General features: G+C 26.2%; 1 protein-coding gene across 2 annotated transcripts in view; it reads left to right on the top strand.

Annotated features, from left to right (window-relative positions):
* LOC119687622 (tyrosine-protein phosphatase Lar) overlaps window positions 1-20129 on the top strand; it is a 122119-nt gene that overhangs the window by 86211 nt on the left and 15779 nt on the right. The window contains exon 10 of one of the 2 annotated variants that reach the window (XM_038102010.1): window positions 1219-1515. The exons of the other annotated variant lie outside the window; for it this stretch is intronic. Within the exon in view, the coding sequence (XP_037957938.1) occupies window positions 1219-1515 (297 nt within the window). The remainder of the gene's footprint in view (window positions 1-1218; window positions 1516-20129) is intronic. 2 annotated transcript variants of the gene reach the window in all.

Raw genomic sequence — 20129 nt, 5'->3', positions numbered from 1 at the left:
AGACGAACCGGACTATACGTTGTTTTTATTATACACCTATTAGCTGTTTTATTATAAACAATATAATCTATTATATGCAACAGATCCGAAAGAAAGAAAGTAAGAAGTAATTGTTAATTACCTCCAACACCTCCAAGTGTTTCTTTTAACTTGATTAAGCACCATTTCTTCTTTATCTATCTGTAGTACAATCTTTCTTAAATTTTCATGCTAAAACTTTTTTAGTACAATTTTTTACTCATATTAAAAATTAAATTTATGGATAAATCTACAAATTCTTAAGTACTTAAGTTCTTATAGAATTCATATACAATTTAAGTACCATGATTTTAATTGTATTGACTTTGACATCTCTACTCTAGTAATTCACAACAATATGATGTTGGCTAGACTATAATAAGTCTAGTGACAAACTACATTCTCATTTCTTAACTAACACAAACAAATTTTTTTTCAAAAAAAAAAATTAAGAAGTAATGTGTATTTGCATTCGTACATAAAAGCTTGCCCAACTCTGCCCAGTGTGAACACACAGTTATATCTAACATCCAATATTATTACATATGTTCAACAACTTCACTTCTAATCTATTGCCAACGTTTTTCTTTTGATCTAACAATATCTGAAAAGTATTATTTAAGATTATTATTAGTTATTAATAGAAACAAATTCTAAAATTGGTTGTAGGGTATACGAAAAAATGAAGTACTTGCATAAACCATTGGAAACGTTTTGTAACAATTATTAAAAAATTATTAAAATTATAAGTTTTTAAAAATAATTTATTGTCATTTATTTGTAAGTTTTTATAAATAAAATATTTGATTAATATATTTTTGTTGTGATCATTGTTTTAAAACTTTTTGTTGTAACAATTTTTTTAAACAATTATTTTAATATTTGTCTTAATTTATTTTTCTATTTTATTTCATATCATTAATGCTACGTTATCATTTTGCTGTATCCTGCTAAAATAATATTAACACATATCTTACATAAATTAATTTTGAACAAAAAAATCTTTTATTAAAAACACTTTTGGATGCCACCAAAATAAACTACAACAAAAAAAATGATTTAACTATTAATATTAATAATAAAATTGCTTCACTATATGCAAAAACCAAAATAAAAACAAACACAAAAAAAATTTTATATGAACAACAAAATGTCATGCAAAACATGTACATACGTTCCGTTCCGTTCCAATTTAATTAGTACCAGGTGCACCGCCACGTAATATCACCGCTGTTGCCACAAGTCCAACAACAATCGCTGTATCTTGGCTACCACCGCCCATTGAACGTTCCAACGGACGCATCATCTACTATAAAGTGTTCTTTGTGGAAGTCGGACGTTCCGATGAGGAGGCAACTATAACAACTCTGAATGTAACAAATATCATTTTGGATGAATTGAAACGTTGGACTGAATATAAGATATGGACATTGGCGGGTACCTCAGTGGGTGATGGGCCAAGATCACATCCAATTATTGTGCGTACGCATGAAGACGGTATGTATAAATTGTTTATAAATGGTTAAGAATTATACCAAGTATTTTCAACAAGACGTAAATTTTTATTTTTTTATAAAAATACGTATAATTTTACTTTTAATTTTAATTTTAATCATAATTATGGTTAATAATTTAATTATAATATTTATTTGATTCTGTTTTCATATTGTAACTAATTCATTAATATTAAATTAATTATTTATCATGATCATATGATTAAAAATAATTAACTTTAAAATGTTTATTTATTATTGTTTTTTTTTTTGTTTGTGTGTAGTAGAAACTAATTTTATTTTAAATATTTTTATTCAATATAATATTAATAATTTCTGTTCTTATTTTGTATTAAACAACAAAGCTGACTAATCAAAAATTTTGAATTTTGCTCCGTTTTCAAAGCGGCTAATTTTTGGATTTGTCTCATATGAAAACGAATATTTATTTTTTCTAGCTTCAAACAGAAACATAATATATACTTAAGTATTATTTTAGGAATTTGCTGCGATTTTGGATACGCTGACAACAAATTTTTGAAGTCAACGTCAAAGTTTTTATTATAAAATTGCATAAATAAAAGTTGTGATTTTATATTATTTAAACAATGTATTTAAAAATTTTTAAATCATTACTTAAATTCTTTTATTTTTGAATTTTTCTATTGCTACATATGTTTTCTCACACAATATATATACTTTTTACACACTCAACGTTATTCTTTTTTATTTATATATATTTAGTTTTCTTTAAATATAAAAGAAAGTTTATAATTTTTTTTTATATTTTTTCATTCTAAAGTTTGCCAGTAACTTCCCTATCGCGCATTCAACAAGACATAGAGTCAAAAAACTCCCAACTGAGCCTAGATATTGTTAACATTTCAAAATCCTTATAATCATTTTAATATGCCTTCACATAGAAATCAGCAAGTCCCTTCACGTTATTTATTTCACTAGATTCATTGCAATTATTTATACATTTCATTTGTATTAAGGCAATCGATTCTTTTTTTTAAAGACTTCTACCTTCATGTGCGTAGCTAAAAAAGGAGGAGTGGATATATAAGGGTGATGGCTCTCCTCAAATTGTGCCGAAAGTAGTATTTTCCTACGAGAAGAAGACCTATGTGAGAATAGTCCTTGACAAACTTGAGCAGCCATGAATATAAAAATGAGGATATTTTGTTTTTAGCATAATGATTTCGTAAACCTTTGAGAAATAGACACTTAAGTGTTTAATTCAGTGATAAGTGTCTTTTTCGTATACTTGCTTCTTCTTTTTCTACCTTTTTCAAAGCATCCTAACAGTCTTTATGAGATAAAACAGAACAAATGTTATTTAATTACAGAGCATGCATTTAAATTTCCTATAATCAATATACCTTTAAGTAAATCAAATTTCAGATGTAGTAGAACTGAGCAGTTTCTGTTTATAATAAATATGCTAAAATTTTTTACGAAAGTATTTTCTGTGAAACAGCCTTTAGCATTTCTAACTGATAATGCATTCTAAAACACTGTCAGTAAAAGAGCATATATACCTATGGAACTTCAGTTTTCTATTCTAGAAGCGTGGAATATAAAGGTTTAAATACCACTTAATCACAAACATAAAATTCATCGTAACTTAAAGCTACCTCATTTAAATGAGATAAATATTTTCTTCTAATCCCTTTTATGTAAACTCCGTTCTCTCATTAAAGAGTATCTACTAATAAACTTTCTTAATATAATATCCATGAATTCCCAAGATACATTAATCTTTCTTCTTTTTTCATGCTAAATAACTAAAAACTATTGCGATTATCATATTGCTCAATATTGGTTATAAAGTTCTACAGCTTTCTTGTTCTTTTTCTTTTCAACACTACAATCTTTCAAATGTTCAGACCGAGTTCTTGTCTTCTCCTTTGTCTCTTCTTCTTCAACTTTCACTGATTGCATGCATGGAAGAAATGAAGCGGTTTACTCCGTTATTAACTGAAATTTTATAAAGTAACTCATAGGTATAAAATTATTCCAATCGTTGGGTTATGAAGATATTCTTATTAATTGATATAATTACTATAGTAAATGATATGACCAATTCCTATATACAATATTTACCATTGTTAATTTTACATTATCACTCATCACTCTATAACATTTTGATGTTCTCAGATCATTTTGTTTGGTTTCACATAATACTTTCATTCCTTTAAGGTACCATTCCCTTAATAGTATTGGATTTTTTTAAACACATTTTTTGTAATATCGAAACACTTTTCAAATGAAAGTATTTCCTTTCTTTCAATATTTTTTAATATCATTAGATATATTCGCTTCTTTGACTCTCCGGAACACGTACTAGTATATAGTATATTATCTGGTTGACAATTTCCGTTTAAACAAGTTTTTATATATATTCATTTAATAATAAATTTTTGTAAGTTGATTTATAAAATTTCTTAAATTTGTGTATTCTGTTTTAATCACACATTTTTGTTTAATTTAAATTTTTTTTTTTTGTTTATATGTTGAACTTAAACATAATTTCTTATTAAAATAATTTAATCATTTAAATTTAAACAAAATAAGAAACAATTTTGTTGGCACAAAAAAGCACATATTTATTTATTTAAAAATTTTAATATTTACTTGCACTTTTGTTTGTTTTTGCCTTTTTAAATTTAATTTTTAAATTAAAAGAAAAATTTTTAATTAATTTTTTTAACCAACTTTTTTTATTTGCTTAAAAATATCGCAGCCCTGCACTAAAGTTTTCGCAATCCAAAGCAAAACTTAACGTACAGTGGAATTTTCTCTGTATATTAAATAGTGTTTTTTTATTTTATATAAAAATATTGAAATGTATAAAGTTTTTATTTTAGCAATAAAATTTCAAATATTATTTATGGACTTTTTTACGTAAATTGGCATATTGCATATTTTTTGGCGCAAAATATAACTTTAATACAATTTTTGGCTCTTATGAATATTTACTTAAAATTAGATATAAAATGTCTATTTTAATATATTTTTTGTGAAACACTGAAATATCGCATACTCTCCTTAATTGGAAACTATTTTTGAAATGCACTTGATTTAATATAAATACTTATAAATACGTATAAATATATAAAAAAAAAATATATATATATATATTACATAAATATTTTTGTGGTAATTTGTATAGCACCGAAAATATAAAATTATTATTATGATATAATATTAATTTATACACATTTTTTGCAGCACCAATTTTACATAATTTTGACTATTGTATTTAATACTTTTATATTCTTTATACATATGACATTAACTACCTAATTTCTTAGTTGCTCTTTCTTTACGATTAATTTATTTTAAGACATATGATATTAACTACATAACTTTTCATTTTTTTTTTATAATTATTAATTTTACGAAATATAATTACTACTGACTTAATACTAATCACCCACCATTATGAACCTTTCAGTATTTCTCCTACATAATACATTCACTACATTCAAATTTTATCATAAATTCAATTTCTTAATACATGGTTTATTTTTTATATGCAATAATAATACACAGTAATTTTAAAGATTTTATCTATGTGACTTAATAATCCGTCAACCCCCATTTCAATTATTAACTCTTGAATTTAACATTCTTAAGAAATTTCAAAGTCGACTGTTATAGTATTTAAAGTCGAATATATGATTTATTAAGATTCTAAGTATCGAAACGAGAAAAATGCTAAAATATCTCTGATGACCTTAACGGTTAAAAATACATTTACACAGACCAAATTGGGTACCTTACAGAATCGGATTGAAATTTACTAAGAAATGCACAAACTTTAGATGCCATACATAATTTCAAACTAAACAAATCCTTTGAGCGTTACTCAAAAATGAGCTTTATATCATATCATATGGTATTATATAGAGTTCCGAACTCACCCAACCTGTTTGGATCTTACTTAAATGGACCTTAACACACTTAAGGTATATTATGAAATTCTGAAGTTTACAAGTGTATTTCAAGCAGCACAGATAGCGCTTAAGTTCGCTGATTACTAACTATCAGAAAGACTTATATTAAAAACTGTTATAAGCTTTTTTAATAAGCTTTAATACTATACACATTACATATATCAAATCAAACTGTGAAGAATATTCTCCATGCATTCTCTAACCAATCGGTGACTGTGTTGACAAGAAACTCTGTGTTCTTCTTCTACAATAGATACTTTATTTAAAAGATGGAATCTTTTTCACATCCTTTAAATTTAAATTCAATTTAAAAAAGATACAATTAAATTGGAATATTTTACAGTTTCTCAGATAAATATTGAATATTATGTTTTGATGCTTAAATTATAGATACAGATAGTTTTTCACACATATATTTTTGTGAATTTTAACAATGTTGAATTTAATTTTATTTAAAATGTTGATGTGATTTTTTCAATAATGAAATTATTTTGCATATTAATTAATTTACACATGTAATAAATAGAAATTTATGTAGAGTTCATTTGCAAGTTGATGTAAAATGAACTCAATCATATGATTTGAAACAAAATGAAATTATTTATTGAAATGAAAATACAGAAAAAAATAAACAAAATTATTCAATTTTACACCTTTTGCACAAATATTTTTTCATATAGTATATTGTTTCTAAATGAACATTTTTTTTTGTTTTTTAAATTAAAACATATACAACATTTACACGAAATTTCATTAAAATGTCATAAATTTACCCTGCCTGTAGCTGCTATCCAGGCAAGACCCCATCCCTTAGACCTACATAGACAACCATAAAGTCCCAACTGACAGACATTTATTCATGTTTTTCATTTTTTTCTTTTTCACTATATCATATATATTAATTCATATAAATATATAATATGTATATGTTTTAAGTTTACGCTTTAATATTTTTAAAAACTTATTTTTACTAATATTTTTTCGTAGCACATTTGAATGAAGCACATTTTTGCTCGAATTTTTGCTAAACTCAAATATATGAGTGAAAAAAGAACTATTTTTTGAGCTACAACGTTTTACGTTACATTATTTTATTGTTTGCTTGTTGTTTTGTTTTTATGTATACTGTACTTTATTATATTAATAAATGATTTTATGAAAAACAAAAAATTAAATTTTACCAAAAGTATTATTTTTTAACTTTTTTAATTCATTTTTGACATAAAAAATAAAATCATTAACATCACTGTGTAAATGTAGTGCAGTTAAGTTTATTATTCTTTTTTTTTGTGTTTTGAATTTATTTTTTTTTTGTGCATATAATATAAAAACTTAATTTTTAATTTCTATTAATATGATACATGCTAAAAAAGCAAAAAATAAAAAATTTACATGTAACTAAAAATTTTGCATCATCACTAAAAATTAATTATTTAATTTATTTAAAAGTAGTTTAGTGTATTTGGCAAAAAAAAAAAAATCGTATATCAAACGTATTTATTAAGTGAATTTAAACTTTATTAACTTAAGTTAAATATAAGCACATATATTAGTAAAATATAAGCACTTAAGTGATTATCTAAGCTAAGCACCTTATGTAGGCTCTATTATGCACCTTGTGAACACTACTAATGCCTTCTAATATCAGCACAATATCACAATAATGTGTCACATAAACGCATTATAATTAAATTTTGTATTGTATTATTGTAATTCTATATGTTAGTTCAGCACCCCGTATGGGCACAGAACGGATTCACCTAAAAGCACAGAATCAACAAAGCACAATAATATTCCTAATGCACCTACTTCGAGCACCCTACGTACAGCAACTGTTGCGACTTTGTATGTAAGAGTGACTATATTTGAATGATGTGATTGTGAAAGTTTTTAATAAAATATTTTACTCTATTTGAATGATGTGATTGCGAAAATGTTTAAAAAAATATTCTTACAGATATTCAAAATAAAAACAAAAAAAAAAATATATATATATATAAATGAATTGCAGCAATTGTTATAGCAATAAAAAACTCGTTATTAATATCTATTTGCTTAATATTAAAAAAAAAATAACAAAATCATTATTTTGGAATGGCTTCATCTCAGTGTAGCACGTCAAGGCAATTACTTATATTTGTGAATTGGTACTATATTATATATTTATAGATGATGTATAATGAAGATGGAGAATTTTTCTTATTCCATGCAGGATTTGTAACAAAAATACAGATATCTTTCTCACATTAAAAAAATTAAGGTTTGAATTTCACTAACGAAAAATGAGATCGGAACATATGTTCCAATACTTAACATATTAAGATGAATTAAGATTCTTAATCTACAATTAAAAATGTGGTGATGCTGATTATATCGAAAAAAGAGACATAAAGTTTTAATACTGCTATTCTTATTGTATTTTAATAATGTAATTGTTCCTTACACTGATAATATTTAATTATTTATATAATTTATTTATTTGCTCTCTCATATTTCAAGCACGAAATTTTGTATCATATCCTTTTTAACAATTTTTAGCATACATCTCTAATGACTAGTCTAATGACATTTCATTTAAATTAAACTAAACTGATCTCTTATTATCAAAAGTGACTATAAATTCGTCAGACAGTTCTTTATTTCAAGACGCGAACACAACAAAATCGTATAGAAGAAAGCAGACTGTTTTCAATATAAATTGAATTTTCAGTATATATTACAATATTAAGCGTCGAGGAATCGCATACGTAAAAGTAATCATTTAATATATAAACATCCTTAAATGTCAGTAATATTTTTATTGTCAAATGCTAGATTCTTCGACCAACTATACATGATTGAAAATTTGTCATTTTACCTGCTTGAAAAATCAACGAATGGTTATCCAACCAGGCCTACGAAAGTTTGCAAAATAGCAATCATTCGGAATGGTTTTGTTCAATGAGACTATAACTTAAGGACCGTTCAAGTTGTTATTTTTGTATATTCTTTTTTGTCTCTATTACTCCCTTATTCATCTCTCTTTACTATTGCACTCTTTTTTATATTTCATTTCTTCACATTTTTATTCCGTCATACTCTACTATGATATTCCTAGTTCGGTTCTCTATTCCTAAGTTTTCTACTCTCAAATATATTTTCACCCTTTTTTATATTTGTTCTCTGTACTATAATTATCCATATCCATTGTTAATATCTTCTGTTATTGTTGTTGTTGTAGCTCGTAGAGATTTATCAAGTAGATAACATGAAAGGAATTACAAAAACGTATACATGGGCTAGGATGTGGGTAGTTGTTGGTAGTGTGAGAGGGGAGAGAATTGTTTAGGATTAAGAATGGATTAGTGATGAAGGGAATTCAATCTTTTGGTCTAGCGTTGTTGTTATGTTTTTTGCTATAGCCTTTATTATCCATAGCTTATGCTTACATATATACAATATGATAAAAAAATTTCCTCTTCTCTCATTATTTTTAACTTGTTTCTCTTCTTTTCTTAAATATATATCTTTTATTATTAAATTTTCTTCCTATAAAATTGAAAATTAAATTTTGTAATTCCTTAAATTGTTAAAAATTCATAATTCAATAATTCTCTAACATTGCTTTATGGATACTCGTATTTTTTTGAACCTTAAAAAAATTTTGTCAAAAAAAAAATTTAATTCAAAATATACACGTTAGTAAACTTGCCTCCACCTCCACCCACTACTGTTACTAAAACGCATCTTGGAAACATGTGCAGGCATGGCTTTTAATTAAAAAGCCTGCGAAGCCTCCAACATCATTAAGTTGACTCCGTTTTTTATTTTATTTCTCGAGTTAATACAGGAAAATTGCAATTTGAATGCATTTGAAATTGAAATTGTATAATTCTGTGGTGATATGGGCGTATGTCTATGCGTGGGAGTTAACTTTTGCACAACTTATTTAATTTATTTATTTCACTTTTTCACTTTTTGCCGAGCACATCTGCACAATGTTCTCCTACAGCACGAAATTGCAACACCGACGACTGAAAAAACTGCACTTGTATGAGTCTGCATGTCCTTTTATTATTTTCCTTAACAAAAACTTCTTCAAAATGTAATTAAAATTTTTACTTACTTTAATTTGCGTATGCGTGTATGAGAGAATGTGAATGCGTGGAAATCGACATGTGTGTGTTTACTCATAACTGGGGTCGTATATACGTCCATATGTTTATTTACATTTGGAACACTTATTTAGTAAGGTGTAACCTTTATAATATATATACTTACTACTTTATTATCTGTCTATTTATTTGCAGCACCTACATCCATCTGTATATGGTATATATATATATATATATATATATAGGTGTTTGAATAAGTTCTTTATATATGCTGCTTCTGTATTATTTTATCAATGTGCACTACATCCTTTTTATAGCTTTTATTGTTGTTGTCTCCGTACTCAATTTGAAGTGTGGATTAACTTACATGTATATGTGTTTTTTGAACGGTTTTTGCACATTTAAAGACTTTTTTAATTGTGCTGAGTTTTCAATGTTATTTTTTGTTGAAATAATAGGTCCAAATAACAGACATATTGTATAAGAAACCAACAAAGAGCAGACTCCACTATTGTTCTGCACCTTTTTCCATAAGAAACTTGACAATAAACTTATCTATGCATGGGTTAAGAAAGTAATTCTATGAAATACAGTAACAGAAGGCAATTTTATAAATTCAAAGTACATATATGGGTATTATATGAACATTATATGTACATTGTTTTTTTTCTGTTATTGTTTCATACTTAGGAACAATTTTAGCAGACAGTATCTTCAATAGATTTTCGAAGTAAACTGAAAGGAACACTTAGAACATTCACTATACAGTTCATTCAATACTTTTTCAAGGTAAAATTAATAGAATAGTTAGTACATTTATTATGGAGACATGTAGTGCTACAGCTTTTTTTAGAACGCTAAATGAAGAATAGTAACAAAATCGGGCAAGAAATCGGGCATTAGACAGGAATTAGCAATCTAAGTGGAATGTAAAATGGAGAGTCGAACAAAAGAAACAAAACCATTGAAATTGTTAACAATATATTTTATTTGGGAATAAAAAATTACGTTTAAATAAATATTATATCCAGACATATATATCACAAATGTAGATTTTTTGTGTGATTTCTAATATTCGAAATCGAAAATGCAAATTAAAAGCAAAATATGGTTGTTTTATAATAACGTTTTAGGTTGTTACTTTAAAAGCACAGATTTTCATAACTTGGTTGACTTATCTTTTACTAAATAGTCATCAAAAATCAGTTTATGCATAGAATCCAGTAAAGATATCATAGGTCCCTATTTCACTGTAGTTGAGCATTAAAATTATGAGCTTGACGTTTATTTCTGTTAATATTTTTAAGTAACTTATATATTGACTTCATATATGGTACATATAGTATGTAGTTTAACAACACATCACTATAAAAGCTCATTAGTTGACTAGAGAAACTACAACCAAATTTTATGCAGCCTACTTTAATTTATAATTTCATGTAAATCTTAACTAATATCGTAAGTAATATTTTGCAAAACGATTTATATTTGATTCAAAATAAACTTCAGTTTTGACCACAATTTCCCCATTGGTGTCAAACCTCTTCCCCTAGAGGTTTATTTACAGAACTGCAAACTGATAGTTATCTCTGAGACCCAGAAACGAGAAAAGAACTTGGACAGGGTAACAATGCAAAAAGGGATTCGTGCAAATATAAGTATTATTATGATTGACTCGTGACAGGGTACATTGTCTTGGTGAAAGATTTCTACTTTTTTCTTTATTTAGTGTATAGTTTTTTGCTATTTTTTTCTTTAAATACACTAATTGTTCCATATAATATACACTATTGATTATTCTTCTTATTACAATGGAATTAACAAGTGAAATACCGTTTGCCCAGAACCTTACTAACTTACGCTGAAGTATAGCAATGAGTGCTACGTCATTCATAGTGACTTATCACACGATAAAATCTAAATAATCGTACTAAAGCAGCTCTAAATAACGTAAGAGATTGGCAGGTTGTTGTTGTTCAAAGTTAAACTTTCTGTTTAAAATAGCAACAATTTTTTGTCGCGATATTCTTACGATATCATCTTCTCTCTTTAACTTGACTTTGCAGTCATTCAAATTGATTGCGTTGACTTTTGAAAGGTTTTATAGAGCAACTATTGAATTCAAACATTCCACACTCGTATTTTCAATTTCACGCCATAGAAATAAAATAAAAGTTGCAGTATTGACCGCACTCTTATCATTTTAAAAAACTACATACCAATTTTAGTACCTGTACGATCATATTTAAATTCAGTAAACCCCTGACAAAAAGTTATTATTGGGACAACAGTCACTATAATATTTTTGAGACCATTGCCGCATTTGCACACCATTTTTACATAAAAAGTGCTTTATAAACACACCAAATACAGATTTCTCAACTGCTTTGAAAATTCATATAGTAATAGCACTAGCACCACAAAATTTTGACAAGTTACCAATAGTAATCTCATATCTATGTCATCATACAAATAATTTGAGTAGCGTAATAATGATATACATTAAAAAATAAATTCGTGAGACTCAACTCCTAAAGAAAGTATTTGGATTGCTCTTTATAACGTAAAAGGTTGTTACTCTTCTTTTAGGTTTTGTTCTATTATTATTTCCCTTTAAGGCATATTTCAGATTTTATTGTACATTGAAAAAAAAATGCACTGTAATGTGTAATTGAAAATATACATTAATATTCTTATACCGTTCTTATAATCATTTAAATCTGAAACGGAAAATCTGTATATATAATATTTATGTACTACTATATACACATAATAAACTTGTGTATTATAAAAGATTTTGTGGTTGCCTTAATTTTTTTTAGCGTAAAATATTTCAAAGAAACAAAAATCAGCAAAAGCATTTCCACAAAGTGCATAAGTCCCAAATCATAAAAACAAATTTGTAAATTCGTACTTCAAAGGAAAAAATTTTTCAGCTTTTGTTTTGAAATGATTATGCCTCAGATCACACTTTGGATTTCTCTAAGATCATAAGCGTTGCAAAAGTGCAACATCACAGCACAAATTGCACTTTCTCAAAGCAGCAAACTGCGTTTGTGAAAACGCAAATAACTGCACTTTTAGTACTTACTTAACCTGAATTTCATTCATTTTTGCCAAAAAAAAAAAATAAATAAATACTTTCACACGAATTTGTGCGGTTCCACATAACACATGTATCTATAGGCTTACATGAGATACACGTAAATTAAATTTGAAATATTCGTGCCTTTATAGTTGTGTAAAAAAATGTGTACGTGCATAAGCTTCAATTTTAAGTGCTCAATCAAAACTGTTAATAAGTAAAATAAATAAAATAATGAAGGGAAAGCTGAAATAAAAACACTGAGTAATTTATTTGGTAAATCGTTATAATCGTAATCTTTGGAAAAACTCAAAGAGAAAGTACAACTGCGAAAGGGTTTTTAAAATTCATTTTAAGTCCATAAGTAGTCAGTGCTTTTTACCAATTAACTAGCAGGGTTGCCAGAAGTAAGCTATGCTCGCTTCATATGACTTTCCAGCATTCGGTTTTTTGCAGCCATGAGTGCACTTTTTATGCTAGTAGTAATAATGTAATAATGCATGTGAAGAATAATATTCGGAACTACAGACAGACATATTCTCGTAGCGCTTATGGATTTACCGTATGCCATTATTTGTAAATGCCCAAGCTTGCTAATGATGTACTGTCTTCTAAGTGACGGTCGCCAAAGAGTAGCTAGCAGTAAAAAAGTTTTGAGCGTAGAATTGACGTCTACATCGGTAAAATAAGATTTGCATGAAGGACACAGTTACTTTAGATAATGTTTTTGCAGTTGTAAAGAACTATATAAAATTTACTTAACAATTATTCTACAGTTATCTTATTATCTTGTTATCTTTTAGTCTATTATGAACCATAGACATCTTGATATATATACACATCTTGATATACAGAAGATCTCAAGCTAATACCCGTTTAGTTATGGTAAATCATAGAATAGTATCTTACATATCGTACTTAACAATGTCTACTAGGTTTTTCCCGATTTATTGTCAGAATATTGAGCATAACCCAGCCATTAAGTTGACGCAATTCTTTATGATACCTATAATGCTATTTAAAAACATATCTATTACTAATATTGCTTTAGTAGTAGTAGTACTTTGTGCTAAATTTTTAAGAGAACATCTATTCGTGATAACTTAACAAAAGATTCCTATACTATGTAGTATTGTATGATATATTCAGATTCAGGACAAGTTCTACACATTATTGATCAGCTAGCTCTAGCTCTTATATTGGCTTAATTTTATTAGAATGAAGATGGAACTCAAAATGCTCTATGTGCCATATTATGAATTCATTTTAATATTCTTCCACTCTTTTGCTAATAGCAACAATATTTTAAAACAAACGTATATTTCGATAATGTCTTGACCTAAAATATTTCCTCGATTCCTATGGATCCTACTTATTCATATTTCCATATAGTTTTGCAAATAGTACGCTGAAGTGGACAATTATGGCGACTATAATCTTCTCGTAATATACCATGTGTACCTACAATAGACCCATTAGTTTTGTTGTAAACTTTCATAATTATCACAGGTTTTTGTATGAAATCACAAAAACACCTACCTTATAAGAAAATTGCATTTTATATTTTCGTTTTAAAAATATTCGGCAGAAATTGCCAATTATTCATGATTTTTATATTAATAACGCAAAAGTGACAGTTATTAGCGCATTTTAAAATAAAAAGAAGCATTTTAAGAGTTACTTCTGCGCTAAAAAAAAAAACAAAGGCACATAAAATAATTATTTTTGAGGAATAAAATATAAACCAAATTTGATTATTATTTTTTGAGTTTTATTTTAAAATGCGAATGATAATATTTAAAAGTTGATTTTTATTTTTTTTATGATAACTGTTACGGACCCTGAATATACGTTTAAAAAGACATTTTGAATACCCTATATACCGCAGTCTTACAGATTGATTTAATAGCTATAATAAAATATTGAACTACTCTAACTGATTTATCCTTGCAATTCAAATTCAAGAAAGCAAGAAAATTTTTTTACCTAAACAAAGAGTTTGTTCTGCAAATAGTATTATATTAAAAAATCAAATTTCTGACTCTTCACGATATTATTATAATCAAATAACCTTTATAAGGAATTTATTTGTGAACCTTATATTAAATATTTTAATCCGTAATCTCTTGTCTTCCATTATATTTACAGAATTTGTATTGCTTTCCTGTACGATAAAACCAAATAAAGACAATGAAGACATAATGTTACTGCCTAAGAAGCATCATACATTAAGCTCCTTCACATCTATTCGAATGTTTAGCGTTACACCTACATTTTATTTTTATGATTTCACAAGAATCGACAAAAAGCCTCAATAAAGGAAGCCAAAATCCTCGTCGTTCCCGTATTCATTCACGTAATGATGTGCTTCAAATCAAAAATTAATGGCGTATGAGTGAGCTTCTGTGGTGCAACTTTACGGTTATGTTCATGGTAATGATGCTGATGACAGCCAAATGTCAACTGTCAAACATTGTATACATCTCAGTTTGAGTTTGAGTTTGAGCTTGAGTGTGTATGTATGTGTGTATGTGCATGTGTGTATAACTCGCAGGGTTTTTATAAATATTTGTTTGTGTCAGGATTTGTAATTTGGTTGTGTTAAGCTTTTGATAACCTAAGTAAATGAGCGGTTAAAAAGGGTTAAGTTTTTGTTTTCACACGATTCCGATTCTTTTCAGTGTTGCAAAACAAAAAAAAAAACTCACTGGCAAGTGAGTTTGACAGTATAGTGAGAGGGTGCAGATACATATGTGTGGGTATATACATATCCTTGTGTATATTTTGCAGTTTATATCCTTAAAACAAAAATAAATTTAAAAAATAATATAAAAAAAAGTTTTAAAAAATCTTTGTGTTAACAAATAAAAAAATTAAATTTACTCCTACCTCAATATTTTATACACTTTAAAACGTTCAAGGATATTTTCACTGGTTTTTCTATTTATTTTAAGGATGCCATTTTTATATTACTTGTGTAATTTTATGCAAATTTTTAGGAGTGAAAAACTTATATTTTCTACTGCCAAAAAAATGATATAATTAAGCGAAAAATTGTTTTTTCTATACTAAAAATAATGATCTGAAAATTCAAACAAATTCGCGCATAATTAATAATACTAAAGGATGAACTAATAGTGACAAACATGAACGTATGTTTTTTATACACAAGAGATCTGAAATAAATATAGCTATATGAATATATGAAGAGAGTAATAAGAGTCGGTAATTTGCTATATAAATAAATAATAATTCCCAAACCTTTATTTCAGACTTTTTAGTAAATATATACAAAAGTTTAGTCGTTTCTTGTTTGTATTAAATACACTCCTAATCCATCACATCGATCTGCATAACACTTTTGCTACATAATGTAGGTAATGTCTTTGTAAAGAGAACAAATATAGGGTATAACAATGCCACTAAGGTTTAATAAAAAGTTTGAAGTTTATTAAGCCATTTTATTAAAAACAATTTTACATAAATTTTAACTAAAGTCACCGAACTGATGTTCATTGATATTTACTCACTGACTTAATTTATACATAAAATAGCAGAATAACGTCAATAACATTTTTATTAAGAATTAATACTAAAGCTTGCCATTATCAAAAATTAATTTTTCCAAAATTGGTATATCTATAAAGCATAGGTCAGATAACATACAGATAAAAATTCTTACATTGGGAGTTCTTATGTACCCCAATCAATAGCTGGTGACCCAAAATCCTACGTACGTATGTTTTTTTTTAAACAATTGCCAGCTTAATAAATACCGACGAAGTTATACACTATTAAAACTATTTATACTTAGTTGGTATATTGAATGTATTCTTAAAAACAGACTAGGTGATATATGTGCTATATGTAATAATTTTTACTTTGAGAGAATTCCATATAAAGTGTCATTAAATAGAAGGAAGATCATTTACTTACAAATCATTTGACAACTTCATAAATGAATAACTTCTTATACCATTTCGATATTTCTGAGGTTGCATCACACAAATTGTTATTGAAAATTAAAGCTTCAATTATTCTTCTACTCAATATTAATCTACCTAAACTGCGTACTAAGTACCAAAATCAATGTCAAATGTCACTAAAGCAACAGTTCTAAATGCTAATTCTACAGTAGCTATTCCGACATCACGCATTGTTTGGGTGTGGAGTTATATCCATACAATCATCTTTAGGTATTTAATCATTTGCTGTATATAAAATTATGTTTTTGTTATAACTATATCAATAATACGTTTATATTGTGGAACCATGCTATTATTCTAGGTCTGTGTTAGCTCTAAAACGTTACTCTAGTTGTTTTTTTCAAAATATTTGCTCAAGGATTCATAAAATTCATTTTGCATTGTAATAATTCTAAAGTTACAACAAATTACAATATTCGTGTTCGAACTAAATAGACGCCTTAGTATTAGAGTAAAATTTCTAATAATTACCACGAAAGGGTCTTTAAATAGAGCTCACTTATCATAACCCAGAAGTCACAAGTTTCTTTAACTTTCTTTTTTAAAATAATATTTAGTTCACTAAACTGGTTTCTGAAAGTTAAGCCATTCAAAATATGAAACCCATGTATTGGTTTATACAAACAATTGCCAAATATCCATTATTAGTGGTCTTGGAACTAGTGGTCTTTGAGACTGCAAGGCATGAACTCGTATCCTGCCAAATTTGAAGCTCAGAGTCCGTGTTTATTGACGAACTAACTGCTTTATTAAAAATAATGAGTTAAAGAATTAAAGTACTGAATAGTTAATCGCAAAACAGGTTGACTCCATTGCATTAAAACTAGAAATTGTTTTTATATATTCTGCTAATATTTTTTTACAGAATTTATTTATTAAGTATATAGATAGTTCCTTTAAGCTATTAATTCTAATTATTAATAATTTATTCTAATTCCTTATCTAAATTTTATTACCATTCTACTTATTTAATATAATATATAAGTAATTACAAACATAAGTAAAATTAATTAATTATTAACATATAAATACAAAATTTTTATATAATTGTATAAAATTGACATTAAAATTAAAGCACATAATATATATTATTCCAAATATTAAATAAAGCTGGAATGTATGTAAGTGAAAAGATTTTATAAAAAAAACAAAAATTGCAGAAAACAGATTATATACATATATATTAATTAAGTAATAATAAATTATTACATAATAAGTCATTATTAAATTAATACGAAATATTAATGAAATTAAAATTATATAATATGATTAATTATTATATTATATATATTAATTATTATATATAATTAATTAATTATTATATATAATTAATTAATTAATTTGAAGGTTTATAGTATTATGCATCCTAAACGATTCTATATGAGCTTTCATATTGTATGGACATATTTGTTTAATTTATATAACATTTAATACCTATACGAATTTCGATTTAATTTTTTATTCAAAATATAAGTATAAAATTCTGAAGTATTAAAACATTCATTTATATATATTAATATGATAGGTTGGGAATACAGCTTTTTGAACCAATCATGCTTATTGTCTATTATATATAATATTGCATGCCTACCTAAAACATTTAAAGACTTAATTTTATTATTTTAAATATTAGTAAGAATTCAGTGATTTCGTATAAAAAACAAAAATTTTATTATCATAAAATCCTAATCGAAAATACTTCAATAATTGTGAGTAAAAATTTTTTATTTTTATAATTTGTTCCTAAAAATTCTGAAATCAAAATGGAATCATAATAACCTCATACCAAACAATATCACAATATTATATTTTGATTGCTTAATAAGAAAGGTTTTCAGTAGAAATTAAATTATTTTTAATTAATATATTTCCGTTTTTTCGAAAGGATGCTGACTATGCATATTCCACTGACATTAGAAATTCAAATTACCAAATTCAAATATTTTGAAATAATAAATTAACTTTAATATAAATTAGCTTCAATTTATATTTTATTAATTAGTACCTCGTTATATCAGAATACTTAATTATTTAAAATATGAAATCAAATGCATTATTCAAAACGAAAAGTCAAAGTAACGAAATTTCAAGAAATGCAACATAGCAACAGGTAAGTACTTCATAATAAAAATCGCTTATAATGCTTTTGAAACAAGAAAAACAATATAATACTATAAAAACAAATATTAAATTAAAATTGAATATATATTATAAATGCTCAATATATAAACTTACTTCCTCAGTTGAGCATTATAAAAGTGTGACGATCTTGTGCTCATCCATAAACTTCCGCCAGCTAGTCAGAAGTTTCAGCAGTTTGTCGTTGTCAATACGTTGTTCCGAATACACGAATCAATAAATTCCACTATTGTTTATTATGCAGATTTTGTCCCATCACTAATGTTTGTAAATTTTAATTTATAATTCTCAATTGCTTTATTTTTGTTGTTCTAAAAAAGCATTCAAGCGAAAAGCGGTTAAATAAAGAATTTAATAAACTCAGAATGGATTTAGAAGTTAATACAAAATGTAAATGTTGTATATGAAATCAAGTTTTATATATCTTGATTTTTCTTTTTGAATTTGAACAATACTAAGTACCAAAGCATCTTTTCTTAATTTATAATACTTAAATTGTAAAATATGCATATTTTCAATATTATTATATGCTTCAATCTATTATAGTCTCCCAAACAATTTTATGAGGAAAGCTATAATTCGCTTGACTTTAATAGCTACAGTTAGTGAGAATAGTTGCAACCGCAGTAATCATCCAAAGCATTGTATTGTCTTTAACGGATTATTAATCATGTGCCACCAGATTTGAAAAACACTGATTGAGAGAGTGATTTAAGATGTTATTTAAAAAAATTATGTCATTGTGAAAATGAAAGCAATCTATCTGATAAAGAATATCTTACGATTCAAGGCGTGCCTAAGAATACATTTCCAGATTTTGCATTCAAACTATTGTAGTTATAATTTTTTTTTTAAATATTAAAAGCAAAATCTAATTTTGAATGCGATTTTACAAAATAATTTTCAAAACAAGTTTTTAGTATTATAATCCGACCTAGATAAACCCTTTGCTTATTTAATACAAATTTATGTTTGAATCCAATCAGCTATTTAACGCCATATTAAAGTTTTTGCAGAAAACTTTCTCACAGTTAGTCTACTAAATAGCTAACTTAAATATGTCAATATTATCAGGCAGTTTAAAGTGAAGTATAAAGGCCTTTACCTATTTTGTGAATGTAAACAAAATCAAAATGGTCTTATCGAGACATAATTGTTATGGAGATATCAGCCAAGTGAGTTTACAATGTTCTGCACTTTCTAGTTAAGCCATTGATTACTTTATATCTGTTTATATATATTTTTTATTATAATACTTTATTTTATGAGACAGATTAATAACGTTAAAGCTAGAATTTTAAAAACACTTTAATGTAGATATGTTTTAGATATGTCTAACATATAAGACA

This window comes from Teleopsis dalmanni, chromosome X (genome assembly GCF_002237135.1).
Source record: "Teleopsis dalmanni isolate 2A chromosome X, ASM223713v2, whole genome shotgun sequence".
NCBI lineage: Eukaryota > Metazoa > Arthropoda > Insecta > Diptera > Diopsidae > Teleopsis > Teleopsis dalmanni.
This window is presented reverse-complemented; position numbering and strand designations above follow the sequence as displayed.